Below are 15,545 nucleotides of genomic sequence, written 5' to 3' on the forward strand. Positions count from 1 at the left end.
TTAACAAAGATTAAAAACTAGCTGATTTATGAGTGATTTCACTGAATACCAAATAAAACTCAATCCTTCTTAAGAGAACAGAATAAAACCAAGAAACCCAACAACATAGTATTCACAATGTGTAGAATACAATTTTTTTAAAATGGTAGACACGGAAAGAAGCAGAAAAATTTCCTACATAACCAAAGGAAAAAAATTGGTTAATAGAAACAGTACCAGAAATGAGAGACGTTGAAATAAGCATAGGATTTCAAAATAGTTATCATAAACATGTTCAAAGATTTAAAGGAAAACATGAACATAATGAGAGAATGTTTGAGGGAATCTTAGTAGAGATATTAAAGCTGTAAAAGAATCAAATGAAAGCAGCCTGACTGCTGGAACTGCTTGCTGTAACCTGAAACCAGTTTTATCTGCAGTTTCTGAGATAATTTGCTGAAACTCTGGGGCTAATTTTGCCCTCCACCATCCCTCATCAATGGAAGCTGGCCAGCTCCCTAAACCCTTATTATAAATGCCAATGAACTTCTCAAAGAGCAATTTGTAACATTTCTCCTTTTTATAAAACTTCTAACCTTCTCTTTGTTGTTCAGACATATCAAAGACTAGCTGGCAAGCATATATATGCCACAGGGGTTTCTTTTTAGGGTAATAAAAATGATCTAAAAGCGAACTGTAGTAAGTGGTTGCACAATTCCAAATATATTAAAATCATTGAATTGTATATATTAAATAGGTGAATTATATGGTATGTGAACTATTATCTCATAAAGCTATCAGATATAAAGACTTCATGACTAAAACACCAAAACATTGGCAACAAAAGCCAGAATACACAAATGGGATCTAATTAAATTTAAGAGCTTCCACACAGCAAAAGAAACCATCATTAGAGTGACTTGGCAACTAACAGAATGCAAAAAAATTTTTGCAATCTACCCATCTGACAAAGGACTAATATCCAGAATCTACAAAGAACTAAAACAAATATACAAGGAAAAAACAAACAACCCCATCAAAAGTGGGCAAAAGATATGAATAGGCACTTTTCAAAAGAAGATATTTATGTGGCCAACCGACATATGAAAAAATGCTCATCATCACTGGTCATTAGAGAAATGAAATCAAAACCACATTGAGATACCATCTCATGCCAGTTAGAATGGTGATCATTAAAAAATCTGGAGACAACAGATGCTGGAGAGGATGTGGAGAAAAAGGAACACTTTTACACTGTTGGTGGGAGTGTAAATTAGTTCAACCATTGTGAAGACAGTGTGGTGGCTCCTCAAGGATCTAGAAATAGAAATACCATTTGATCTAGCAATCCCATTAATGGGTATATACCTAAAGGATTATAAATCAATCTATTTTAAAGACACATGCACACGTATGTTCACCGCAGCACTGTTTACAATAATAAAGACTTGCAACTAACCCAAATGCCCATCAAAGATAGACTCGATAAAGAAAATGTGGCACATATGCACCATGGAATACTATGCAACCATAAAAAAGGATGAGTTCATGTCCTTTGCAGGGATGTGGATGAATAACCATCATTCTCAGCAAACTGACACAAGAATAGAATTCATGTTCTCACTCAGAAGTGGGTGTTGAACAATGAGAACACATGGACACAGAGAGGGGAACATCACACACTGGGGTCCGTTGAGGGGTGGGAGCCTAGAAGAGGAATAGCAAGGGGTAGGGAGATTGGGGAGGGATAACATTAGGAGAAACACCTAATGTAGGTGACTGGGGGATGGAGGCAGCAAACCACCATGACATGTGTATACCTACGTAATAATCCTGCAAGATCTGCACATGTACCTCAGAACTTAAAATTTAAAAAATAATAATAAATAAAAAATAAAATAAAAAGATTCCACCCTAAAATAACTTTCTAGTAATGCAATTAACATAGGCAGGACAGATTAGTGAATGACAAATATACATGCTACTTTGCTATATATTCAGTGAAGTATATTTTTAACAAGAAAAGTATTTTACCAAAATTATTTCCTAAATGAATTCAAGAAGAATGTACAGTTTCCTCCAACACAAAAGGAATTGCTGTTCTGATCCATACAGTACAATTCCTATAACTTAGAGAGTAAACAGCCATAGTAAGGACAGAAGATCAAACAAACTTACGTCGGGTTCTAGAGTCACACAGCGCTGAAATGCCTTTGCTGAACCTCGATAGTCTTCCAAGGCCAAATAGGCACAGCCGAGAGAAAACCATACCCCGAGCTGCAAAGACCAAAAGTCAAATTCATTCAAACAGATAGAAACATTTACAGAATGTAACCCGGAAGTTATTAAGATACTATCAACAAACACTGCTAGAAAGAATGCAGAGCTATATAATAAATATTTGCCTTACATTTAATTTAAATGTAGAATATTTAGCAATGGAGGTAAATTTTTCCATATACTCTTCAGTACTAATGCTGAAAGCATGTGCAATATTATTGCATATGTTTCTCTGAGAAAGTCCATACTTTGTGTTAACCAAACTCCTTATTGGGCATGCTGGCCCTCTTTATCTGTGGGTTCCACTACTGTGGGTTCAATTGGCCACAGAGTAAAAATGTTGGAGGAAAAAAAAACTGGACAGTTGTGTCTCTACTGAACAAGTACAAACATTTTTTTCTTGTCATTATTCCCTAAACAATACAAATTACATAGAGTTTGCACTATGTTAGGTACCATAAGTAATCAAGAGATGACTGAAAGTATACAGGAGGATGTACGTAAGTTATATGCAAATACTACAGCATTTTATACAAGAGACTTGAGCAACATGAATTTTGGTATCTATGGGGCGGCGGTGGGGGAGCCTGGAAGCAATCCCCCATGCATTCCGAGGGACGACCATATACAAAGTATCAGCAGATTCACAACTGATGCATGTATTACAAACTCAGAAGGAGAAATTTCTGTTGTCATCTACAAATTAGACCAGAAGAACTTCCGCAGCTTAACCAAGAGCCAAACTGCCCTAGCATATATCTACTTAGGCATCCCTGAAAATAATTTAGAAAAAGGAGGCTCAGAATCTGGATCAAATAGTTACTCAAAATGTAAAGCATGACTTAAGCCAATTAGATTTGTAAACATTGAGATTTAGAAGACAGATAAATTAGGAGGTAGCTATTCAAATTACAAAAAAATATATAAAAACCTGTACATGATAGGGTTTCCTAAAAATTCAATAGTCCCTGTCAAAGGGGAGATAAAACTAACAAAAATTCAGCCAGGCATGGTGACACACGCCTGTAATCCCAGCACTTTGGGAGGCCAAAGTGAGCAGATCACTTGAGATCAGGAGTTCAAAGCCAGGCTGACAAACATGGTGAAACCCCATCTCAACTAAAAATATAAAAATTAGCTGGATGTGGTGGTGTGCGCTGCGCCTATAATCCCATCTATTTGGGAGGCTGAGGCAGGAGAATCGCTTCAACCTGGGAGGTGGAGGTTTCAGTGAGCTGAGATTGAGCCACTGCACTTCAGCCTGGGCAAAAGAATGAGACTCCGTCTTAAAAAAAAAAAAAAAAAAAAACCCTAACAAAAATTCAATGGAATTAGTCAGAAATGCAGCTATTATGAGTTGTTTCCTCTCAGACAGTCAGCAAAGCCAACTTTATAAGAAGACTGAAGTCTCCTTTCTCACTGACTTCCAGAAAGGCACGGAGCCAGCTGTCAGATTTGCTTGAACAAATTCTGCAAGGTAGGAAAGAAAACAAGGTGCTCTGTTATCTGTGCACGGCCTTCTATAGAGGCAGAGCAGAAGGCTGCCTCTACACCACTCCTCCTTCAGCCATTCCCACAAAACTTGTTCCGTATGGCTAGCAGAGGCCTGAAAGTTCTCTAAGCAGACGAAGATTTTTCGCCAGTAATTAGAGATAAGGCTTGGAAGCAAATGGCCTTGGGCCATTTAACATTTTACCATGAATTCACAAGAGGCTATAAATAACTGCTATCAGGAACCTTTACTGAGAACAGATTCTGTTAGAGGGACAAGTAATGCCTGAGAAGAGGATGGATATATGTCTGGTGGTGGGGGGAGAAGCAGAGGTACTAGGTTGAAACTAAGAGTTAGAAGCTCACTTTTCTGAATCATTGGCTTTTCAACAACTTAAAACTGACCTCACCACTTTGCTTTCATCTGTTTTTTTATACAATTAAATGAAAAGAGCTTCAATGCACCAAACCACACTTGCTAAACATGATACATTCTGAGAGAACCTAAAGTCTGATGCTAACATATAAAACAAGCTCTCTAAACCAAGTAGAAAGTTTCAAAATCTGTGTATTACATTTCATCAATGTTAAGGTACACTTTTTCCCCCCAGCATTTAACATTTCTGAAATAGAGATGCATCTTAAAAACCAATAGCTTGTCAAAGTTTTATTGGCAACATTTTTTTTTTCTATACAAAGTGATACTTAAAGGTACTTCTGACAACTGATGGTGTCTTAGATACAATGAATTATGGTAGCAAGTTTACTTGGAATAAAGGATTCCTATTTTGAGACTAAATCAAGAACAATGAGAACTGACCTCAAGGTCCTCAAAATGCATGTGCCCTGCTTGTTTTCCGTATCAGCAAAGAACAAATACTATTTCCCATGTGTTGTTATAAAAACTATATGTTAAATCCAAAATCTAAATAAAGACTTCATTTTTCAATCCATCTGAGAAGATTTACAAAGGCTGCAAATGTATAAAATTAGCAATTACCTCCTAGCTCTAAAACAGACTGGTGATGAGATTATCATTTATTTTTAATTTTTAAAACTACCGAATGTTTTGTAACTAGTGTCTTTAAAACCAAAACAAATTTAATGAAAATCAGACAGATGACTTAATTTAACGTAAAGTATTATGGTTCTCTTTTCTTTTTACTCTTGGTTATTTTTGCAGTGTTTTAATAACCTGCATTTGAAGGGAAAATCTTTGACTGGTTAGCTGCTAGGTTTTATCTATTGATAACATGAAGGCAGATGAGCTTTGCAGGTGGTGTTCTTTGAAATCATCAATGGCTTTTTTTTTTTTTTTGAGGTCTTCAGAATTTGGGGGACTACAGAGAATATTTGGTGCCTCTTTTACTTTTTTTTTTTTTTAACTATTACTTAAACTGCTATTACCAATAGTGACTGGCATCTCAGTTCAGAATGGTCATACTCTTCAGAACAGAACATCATAAAAGAAAACAAAATCAAAAGAAGCCTCAAAAAATCTATCCTGATTCCTCAGAACAGAGTTGTGTATATTTGGGTACAAAAATCACTAACTTCTAGCTCAGTGCTATCAGATAAAAATATCATACTAGTAGCCTTATTATATTTTTTAGTAGTTACATTTCAAAAAGTAAAAAGAAGGTGGCTTACACCTGTAATCCCTGCACTTTGGGAGGCTGAGGTGGGCAGATCACCTGAGGTCAGGAGTTCAAGACCAGCCCAGCCAAAATGGTGAAACCCTGTCTCTACTAAAAATACAAAAAAATTAGCCAGGTGTTGGCATGCATCTGTAATCCCAGCTACCAGGGAGGCTGAGGCAGGAGAATCACTTGAACTGGGAGGCGGGGGTTGCAGTGAGCCTTAATAGCGCCACTGCTCTCTGGCCTGGGCTACAAAGTGAGACTCCAGCTCAAAGGAACAGTTCAATTTATTTTAGGAACATTTTATTTAACTCTACATATCTAATATGCAATTACTTCAATATGTTATTATTATACAAAGTTATTGAGATATTTTATATCTACTTTTTCACACCAAGTCTTTAAAATTTGATGTGAATTCAATACTTATAGCATGGATCAATTTTGACTTGTCACATTTCAAGTGTCCACCGTCACACATGGCTAGTGGCTACCATATAACACAGTTACACTATTTCTCTGACACACTGACAGAAGCCCTGGAATACCTTGCATCCTTCCCTTTTTTCTCCAATAAAAAACTAGCTCCTCTGGCTCACACCCTCCCTTGAGCTTCTTTCATATACTATACTTACTCCCGTTCCTCTCTTTACAATAACAACCAAAATAATTAGCTCTTAATGAGCAGCTGTTATGTGTGCCAAGCACTAATATAATGAGCTTTCCACACATTACTCATGCGTTCCTCACACCCACCAGGCAAGGTGGTTAATCTTACTCTCCTAAGACAGACGACCAAGAATCAAAGTCAGTCACAGACAGAGGAGAGGTTCGACCCAGTCAGTGTGACTCCAAAGACCCTGTCCTCTCTGTGTGGCCACGCTGCCTCCCACACCATTCTGCCCATACACAAGCCATGATTTATGGCAATACCATCCTTCTCACCAATAGAGAGAGGGAATATAGGGCAGTTAACACGCACTGGGAAAACCCAGAAGACAATTCTTTAAGAATCAGGAGCATATCTCTTCCCCCAAAAGGCTCTCTTGATTGAGCTAGTCAGGTGGACAAAAGAAGACATAGAAAAACGGGTGACCAAAGGACAGGGCAAGAATGAAGTGAGATAATCACCTGATAGAGAGGAGGTAGTTGAGATTTCTGCAGGGCAAACTGTGAAGACAAGCTGTCTATAAGCAGGCAATGACCTTTACAAGCTGACTGTCTAGTGTTTCTCTCTCAGGGAGCCAATATAGAAACATAAAAGCAGGCCAACTTTTTATTTTGAATATGATGATACCTGCACTTAAAGAATGATTTTAAATTATTTTTAAAATAATTAACAAAGAACTCAAAGGGTTGAGAGCATGATTTCTCTGAACTTCCCTCACAAATCCCCCTAGAGTGTGATAGAGGAGAAAGATGACTGGGATTCAAGTGGCTCTGAGTAGCTGTTACCACCCTGGCTATGTCATTTAACCTCCGAGTCTCAGTTCCCCAAGTGTGAAATAAGCAGGGGTGGACTAGGCTAAAATTCCTGAGTTCTTCAGAGGCCCAGATTCTGGAAACACAGAGGGGACAGGGTTTGAAGGTACACTATTGCCATCTAGTGGCATAATAAGGACATTGACAATAGACTGGAATACAGAAGCGCTTCAATTTATGTTGGGGTTATGTCCTGATAAATCCGTCGTAAATTGAAAATATTAAGTCAAAAATGCGTCAACTTCACTTGATCTGCTGAATCTAATACCTTCACCTAGCATACCTTAAACATGCTCAGAACACTTAGATCAGACAACAGATGGACAAAATCATCTAGCAGAAAGCCTATTTTATTTTTAAAAAGTATGAAATATCTCATGGAATTTATTGACTCTATACTGGAAGTTATCAACAGAATAGATGTATGGGTACTCTAAGCATAGTTTCTACTGAAAGTGTATCATCTTTGCAACATCATAAAGTCAAAAAGCTATTAAGCAGAACTATCACAAGTTGGGGATTGTCTGGTATTTAGAACTAGCAGTGCTGAAGAAATAGAAGGAAATCAATTCAATTCGAGACCTTAGAAATCCATTCAAAAGAGACCTAGAGGGAAATGAGGCCCACGAAGGAAATAACTGGCTTAAAGCCACACAATCGTTCCTCAATCCAAGTGTGAAATATGTGTGCTGAAGAGAGTGAATGCGATACTTATTAAACCTTAATAATTAAAATAAAAATTAAAGTTTGCTATCCTGAGGGCTAGCAAAGACTAAGCACCACTAGACAATGGACACAGATAACTTTCAAACCTAAAAAGTTAATATTTACAAAGGTATTTAAGGCACATCTGCAATAGGTACCACTTAGGAGCCTACTACTCAAACTCCCTTCATCCTGAAAGTTTCCACATACTCAATAATCAGTATTCACAATTTTTGCTGATTTCCCTCAGAGGATCAACTATTTTTAATTTTTCTGTCACATATAATAAAGGTTAATGTAGAACAATCTAATCCTAAAGCCACATCACACTCTCCATTCTTTCTGTACCCCGCCTAATTTCTACAACCCCAAAAGCAGATGAGTTGTTAAATGTGGTATTATTAAATAGGAAACGACTGAAGCAAAATCCAGGAGTGACATCAACGATGTCTGACAGTAGCTTTTCCTAGAGTGATGCCTGATGCTCATTTTTTTCCTAATGTGCACCGCCAACTCTTTAATAACCAAGTTTCTCATTTACTAAATTTTACGTTCTCCTTCCACGAGGAAATACAAGTTTTAACCTGCCAGCTTCCTGATCTCTCCAAAGAGATTTCTTTTATTTCTTCTATTTCAGTGTCATCCCTTAAACTAAAGGATCAACTAAATTTGTTTTGTTTTGCTTTGTTTTTTTAGACAGAGTCTCGCTCTGTATGTAGCCCAGGCTGGAGTGCAGTGGCATGATCTTGGCTCACTACAAACCTCCACCTCCTGGGATCTGGTTCAAGCAATTCTCCTGCCTCAGCCTCCTGAGTATCTGGGATTACACGCCTACATAATTTTTGTATTTCTAGTAGAGACAGGGTTTCACCATGTTGACCAGGATGGTCTCGATCTCCTGACCTCATATTCTGCCCGCCTTGGCCTCCCAAAGTGCTGGAATTACAGACATGAGCCGCCATGCCAGCCAGATCAACTAAATTTTATACATATTTTTTATTTTACTATAGGCTATTAATTATTGAATGCCCTTCTCTTAATTCTTGGTCTAGATTTGGCTACCACTGGTCTTTATATTTGCCCAGTCTTTTCAAGTAATTCACAATGCAAGGTAACATATGTTATCTGCATGTGAGATTCTCCTGTTAGATATATCTCCCTAATTTTAGGCTACAGATAATGGGGCAACTGTGGTTTTCTACAATGCAAAAGGCAGAAAAGAAAAGAATCGCTATGTAACATCTATTACTATAAACTTACTATGGGTTAGGAAATATGTTAGACACCTAACAAATATTGGCTCTAATTCTCCCAATAGCAAATCCAGGTAGAGACTATACACTCCATTATTTAAAAGCTCATAAAGATGAAGAGACTTGCCTTTGTTATCTTCCTTGGGATTACCTGAATTCGGAATTCAGGTCTATAGTAGCAAAGCTTTCAGCCTCCTCACTATGCATCAGTCACAGCTACACCACAGTGCTCACATTTCTTGGCAGTTATGCAGGTTACACCTTAAGAGTTTCCTTCTGTACTGCTTACCAATATGAGAAAGGAGAATAAAAAGGAAAGAATGTCTTTTTTCTGTACATATTATTTTCACATGTTCTTCCTGTCCTCTATACTGGAATGTGAGTTCCAACCTCAAGTCTTCCCACCACAAATAACATTAAGTTCAAAACAGAAACTATATAAATCCATTTCAAATAAAAATATTTTATCCTTTCAAAAGCTAAAATGAATGAAAAAGTTAAATCAAGGAAGGTCAGCATGTACAAACCGCCAGGATGCTTAAAATGCCAGAGTACTCGATCCTAAGAAGTCTGGTCTAATACATATCAATGGCCTTGGAAAGGTTGGCTCAGTTAAATCCCTGTGCTCAAAAAGAGTCACTCACTAACATGTGCTGGATGGTCCCAAAACATCAATCTTATAACCTCACTTTGCTTCTGATGAAAGCCCCAAAGGCTCGTCATTAAAGGATGAAAAAAGTTCAAACCTGACAGCCTGGTATTCAGGGCTTTTTATTAACTTGACCTCAATCAAATCTGCCATTACTTCCTAGCATACGATGATATCCTCGAGAGGCAAAATCGTGAGGAGGTTAGAGCGAGAGCTCTGATCAGAAAGCTCAGGTTGAAATCCCAACCCCACCCCTCATAAACTGTAAAATCCAGTACAAATTACTTAACCTTCTATTTCTTCATTTATGAAAGTAGGGTAAAAACAGTAAGTACCTCATTGGCTGCAGAGAATTAAAAATATGTGAAAAATGCTTCTAGAACAGTACCTAGCACTAAGTAAATACTCATCATTAGTTGCTATTATCATTATTATAACTGAATAAAACATAAACCATCAAAATCGATAGTTACCAAGAAACTGCTCTCTGCAAGGTTAGTTTTTACATCTGCTAGTCTCCTTCCTTGAAACATAGTTTCCTATTTTTCTACCTATCCAAATCCCAAACGTTCCTTGTACTTCATACCAACATTCACTTCCATCAGGCTTTTTCTGACCATTCACATCCTTATGCATAAGGCCACCCAAAAGCATCGCCAGGCACCCAAAGCATGTTGCCTATTCACTCAGCTCCTTGGTTACACACAATGCTATTCATGCCTCCTCTCTCCATTTAACCCACATAAACCACAGAGGGCAGGAGTGTGTGTCTTAACACAATTATCCTGTATCCCCCTCAATACCTCAATGGTTTACAAAGAGTTCATACTTACATAAGAGCTTAGAATATAGATGCTTAATGAATAGAAATAGCTATTATAATGTTAATGTTCTCATTTTCCAGTCTTATTTTTAATAGTATTCCTTATTTCCAAAGCTAATACCTTCATCTCTTCTCATTCCACTCTCCTCTAGAATGATATTCCCTATTTATCTCCCCTCTCTCTGTAAAACCTTCAATCTCTCCTTTATCCACTGGAGTCTTTCATTTCTGCCTTCCTCCATGTAAGGGTCTCCAGTATCTTGAAATGTTTTACCTGAGGTTTCTGCCCCTCTGAGTACAACACTCTACATTGGACTCATCTCTCTGATGTGCTCCTAATGTGAACAGTCTATAGATGCTATCACCATCTCTTCATCTGTCACTCACCCTTTACTTTCCTGAATCTGTTTTTGAACAGTAAGCTCCAAATCCAATGACTCTTTGGAGCCCTCTGGATTTTTATCACTGCGTGTGACAAAACTCACTGACATTTGCTCTTCTTTTAGTTGCCATGAACCCCTTGCTGGGGTTTCCTTCTATCCCTCTGACCAAGACTCTGGTGTACTCTGATTCCTATTTCACTGGTACCATTTCTCCTGTCTTCTTCCAACTGCAGGAGATGTCCAAAGCTCAGGATACTGCCTGTTATTCTTTTCCAACACAGTTTTCTGTGAAGAACTCACTTCCATGGGTTCAATTAACTTCCAGAGAAAAGCCCCATCTGAATGCTTAGTTCTGACCTCACCATTGGGTTTCACTCGGGGTTTTATCTCCAATGGACTAGCAACCATCTCTGCTACAATATAGCACCATCTCCTCATATTCAACCACATCACCTTGCTGGCAAAAGATGCTTTTCCTTCCTCCTAAATTCCCTACAGCTATCAATAGAGATAGTCTCCTTTTTAATCAGACAATTGAGAAAACTGGCCTCCTCTCTGATTCCAAAGTCTCCCTCAATACTGCCAGCCCAATGAGTAAGTCCCAGAAAATTTCCTTCGTAATGAGGCTTTGGTCATTCTATCTTTCCCATGCTTACCACGAAAGCCACTGAAAACTCACCCATGATATTCATTCCTTATTTAAACTTCCCATAATACCACTTTTGTCATATCACTTATTAATTCAAAACCACAAGAGGCTCCCACATCCACAGAGTTAGATAATCCTGATGCAGGGCATTTAAGGCCCCTTGAAAACTAGTTCTATGCCTAATCATTTCCCAGCGGAAATTCTCTGTTCTCTGCTGATAGGTTGACATAGCACAATTCATGACCACATCCATATCTGACATACAAGTACTTGATAATGCTTAGTTAGAAAACCACATAATATATGTCCAAACTGCAACACTTTTGAAAGTGAACCAGAGCATTAAAAAAAATAAATTATACAGTTAAAAAAAAAACTGTTTATTGACCAACAAACTGTTAATCGATAAAGTTTTTACTCCATCAGAGGACTTATAAGATGATTCGATTCAAAAATTATGTTCAAATATAAAATTATTTGTTGAAAAATAAAACTATATTAAAGTAAAAACTTTTTAATGCTGATTATGTGAACATTTAAAAATAGTGGAGCATTAATCAGCTGTACAATTATAATTTTATACATCTCCATAATCTATTACAAAATTAAAAGTAATTCTTCTGAGCAGACATTCATATATTTTAATCAGTGTTTTAGTTATATTTGATGTTAATATGATGTCACTGACATTTTACTAATAAATATATTTTTTCAATATGATCCTAGTATCTTTAATTTTTTCGTAAGATTACCTGCTACTTCAAAGTTGGTTTTTACTGTTAATTGTCAAATTCATTGTTTATACATTTAAAACTGTTGAAAGCTTTTACTAACTCTTTTCTAGGGGACATAATAATTTTAATTGAAAATATTCTTTCTAAGTATAGTGATATACCTGGTAAGCTCAGAGCAACATCTGCTAAATAGAACATATTCTTAATTTTAGCTTTGTTAATATTAAAACTTATAAATACTCACTTAGTATCTTTTGGCTTGATTTAGGGTACTTTTCATCAACAAATATTTTTAACAAGACAAAATTTATCCAATATGTTGTCTCTATTTATGATACTTTGTAATGTTTCACCAAATTTAGATCCTGCTAAATCATAGGCCTCTATTACATTCCATTCTAGTAAATAATATATTCAATTGAAAGGAACTGGAAACAGGATGGGGAGCTGTACCAGGTGATAGTGGCATGGCCATATGCCCCACGCTTTCCTGCTGGGGTCCACCCATGAGCCTATAGGTGCCCTGATGGAGCTCCAGCACAGCCCAGGAAGCTTGGCTGAGAGCTTCCTGGAGGAGGAGCTTTGGCTCAATGCTGAGCTGAGTCAACTGCAGTTTTTGGAGCCTGAGGGCATCATCTACAATCCTGTGGAGTATGCATGGGAGCCACATTGCAACTACGTGACTCGATACTGCTGGGGCCCCAAGGAAGTGCTCTTCCTGGGCATGAACCCTGGACCTTTTGGCATGGCCCAGACTGGGGTGCCCTTTGGGGAAGTGAGCATGGTCCAGGACTGGTTGGGCACTGGGGAGGATTGTGCTGACCCCTCCCCAAGATCACCCTAAGTGACCAGTGCCAGGACTGGAGTGCCCACAGTCAGAAGTGAGTGGTGCCTGGTTCTGGGGCTTTTTCCGGAACCTCTGTGGACAGCCTGATGTCTTCTTCCATCACTGCTTTGTCCACAATCTATGGCCTCTGCTTTTCCTGGCTCCCAGTCGGCGCAACCTCACCCCTGCTAAGCTGCCTGCCAAGCAGCGAGAACAGCTTCTTGGGATCTGTGATGCAAACCTCTGCCGGCAGGTGTAGCTGCTGGGGGTGTGGCTGGTGGTGGGAGTTGGGCAACTGGCAGAGCAGCAGGCATAACAGGCTCTGGCAGGCCTGATGCCAGAGGTCCAGGTGGAAGGGCTCCTGCATCCCTCTCCCCGTAACCCACAGGCCAACAAGGGCTGGGAGGCAGTGGCCAAGGAAAGACTCAATGAGTTGGGGCTGCTGCCACTCCTGTCAAAATGAGTGCCCCTGGGGCATGGCATGGGACACATTCAAGACCTCAAAGTCACTCTTGGGCAAGCAGATGACAACACATCTCCTGGACTGGAACGAAAGGTCCTCCTGTGCTCCCTGGTTGCTGGGAAACGTAGTCTTTGATATGTTGAACTGCCTTCCAACCTGCTGTGGCAGTTTTGATACTACTCCGGTTTGCCCTCCTGATTCCTGCTTTCTTTTTTTGAGACAGAGTTTTGCTCTGTCACCCAGGCTGGAGTGCAGTGGCTCGATCTTGGCTCACTGCAACCTCCACCTCCCGGGATCAAGCGATTCTCCTGCTTCAGCCTCCCAAGTAGTTGGGACTATAGGTGCCAGCCACCATGCCCTGCTAATTTTTGTATTGTTAGTAGAGATGGGGTTTCACCATCATGACCAGGCTGGTCTTGAACTTCTTAAACCTTGTGATCCACCCGCCTTGGCCTCCCAAAGTGCTGGGATTACAGGCGTGAGCCACTGCACCCAGCTGATTCCTGCTTTCTTTACCTTTGAACATTGTCCATTTCACGAGACCCCACTTTGTAGAGAATCTACAGAAGATGTATGTTTGCACTTGCAGACTGCTCTACCTCATTGTTTCCTTGGGAGACTATTCAGCTGAGAGTACTCTAGACCGTAATTTCTAAGGTCACATTTACTATTTTAGAGGAAATATCTTGCGAAGATACCTACCCATCCTTATAGAACAGTGGCTTTGGCTGACCCCTTTCCTCACAGGGACCGAGACAAAGCATGGGACATGAAATTAAGAGTGAACTTCTTATGGACGGCTGCAGCTGGATTAGAGGAAAAATCCAGTGTGGCAGAGTAAAAGTCAGAAGACCTGCATTTTCATCCCAGCTTTGAGACTTGTACTTTTTGATGGACGAATTGAGAAACCTCTCCATGCCTCAGGCTCCTCATCTGTAAAATGGGGATGCTTACCTTTTAGAGTTGGTATGAGGATTAATTGAGATAACACTTGAAAGTGCCGTGCATGGGCCTGGCTTGTGGGTGCTCATTACAAAATGCTCTTCTTTCTTGCCTCTGGGCTGGGGATTCACTGCACGGCACTACAATGGTAGCCCCCTCCATTCTGGATGCCTTGCTAGGGCAGAGTCTGGGCTTCCACCTGTGGCCAGGGTGAGGAGAAAATTCTCACCTTGTCAAAGATGGATCAATGACTATGAAAAATCTAGCCTGTGTTTTTTTCACTCTAAGCATTAAAAGCTCCTAAAGCCTTAAAAAAAAATTATTCAATTAAAATAGAAACTCAATCAAAAGTGTCTTACAAACTATTACTGATGTTTTTAGTGTAATGATATTACAGTTTTTAAAAATTCTCTATTTCTTAGAAAAATATACTCAAAAAAATTTTTAATGAAATGATTTGATATATGGGATTTGCTTTAAAATGATATGAGGCTGGGCAGGGTGACACATGCCTGTGATCCCAATTTGACTTCAGAACGGTATTAAGATGCGCAAAAGCCATTCAAATACCACTTCTGGTTTGCCTAAATTTTGTTATTTAGCCTAATTCTCTGGATATGTCTAAAAAAGAGGACAGAATTTCTGTAAATTCCATTTTGCTATTTGTCTTTATTGCAGGTCTTAAAGGAGAACACCTATATGTGGTCTCCCTCCAGACAGTTCAAACTTGGTTCACAAGTTAAAATGAGTTTATGATGTTCAAGTTTGCATCTTGTAGTAGTTCTGCACAATTGTAGCATCCAGTGCCTGCATATTTTGGCGTGGTTTCCTGCGTGCCTGAATTGGATTCATATGACAAGCTGCAAAATATTCTCATATAACATCTGTTTATACCATGACTCTGCTTTGAGTAAATGTCATTTCTTTGTCTGTGTAAATAATTAATTCTAAATTATATAATGAGACCAGCAAGCCCTGTCAAGTCCTCCCTTGTGACTTCCCTCACTTCATCCCTTCCTTCCTCTTGCCCCTTCCACACTAAGAATTGTCATGACTAAAAACTAGACTCCTGCTACAGTCTCTTAACTCAGCCCCCATCTAGAATCTCCCACAGTCAGTGTTGCCAAAACAATATTCCTGAATTACCTCTTTACACACCACATTCCTACATTCAAAACAAAGCTCCAAGCAAATCAACACTTTAATGGCTGTCAATAAAAAACCCAACGGTGGGCCAGGCGCGGTG

General features: G+C 39.0%; 1 protein-coding gene and 1 pseudogene across 4 annotated transcripts in view; one reads left to right on the plus strand and one right to left on the minus strand.

Annotated features, from left to right (window-relative positions):
- TTC27 (tetratricopeptide repeat domain 27) overlaps nucleotides 1-15,545 on the minus strand; it is a 198,691-nt gene that overhangs the window by 49,179 nt on the left and 133,967 nt on the right. For all 4 annotated transcript variants that reach the window (XM_078349511.1, XM_035272835.3, XM_078349512.1 and 1 more), the window contains one exon: nucleotides 2,158-2,256. In XM_078349511.1, coding sequence (XP_078205637.1) covers nucleotides 2,158-2,256 — 99 coding nt within the window. The remainder of the gene's footprint in view (nucleotides 1-2,157; nucleotides 2,257-15,545) is intronic.
- Nucleotides 12,544-14,233, plus strand: LOC100405781 (single-strand selective monofunctional uracil DNA glycosylase-like; annotated as a pseudogene).

Source organism: Callithrix jacchus, chromosome 14 (genome assembly GCF_049354715.1).
Source record: "Callithrix jacchus isolate 240 chromosome 14, calJac240_pri, whole genome shotgun sequence".
Lineage (NCBI taxonomy): Eukaryota > Metazoa > Chordata > Mammalia > Primates > Cebidae > Callithrix > Callithrix jacchus.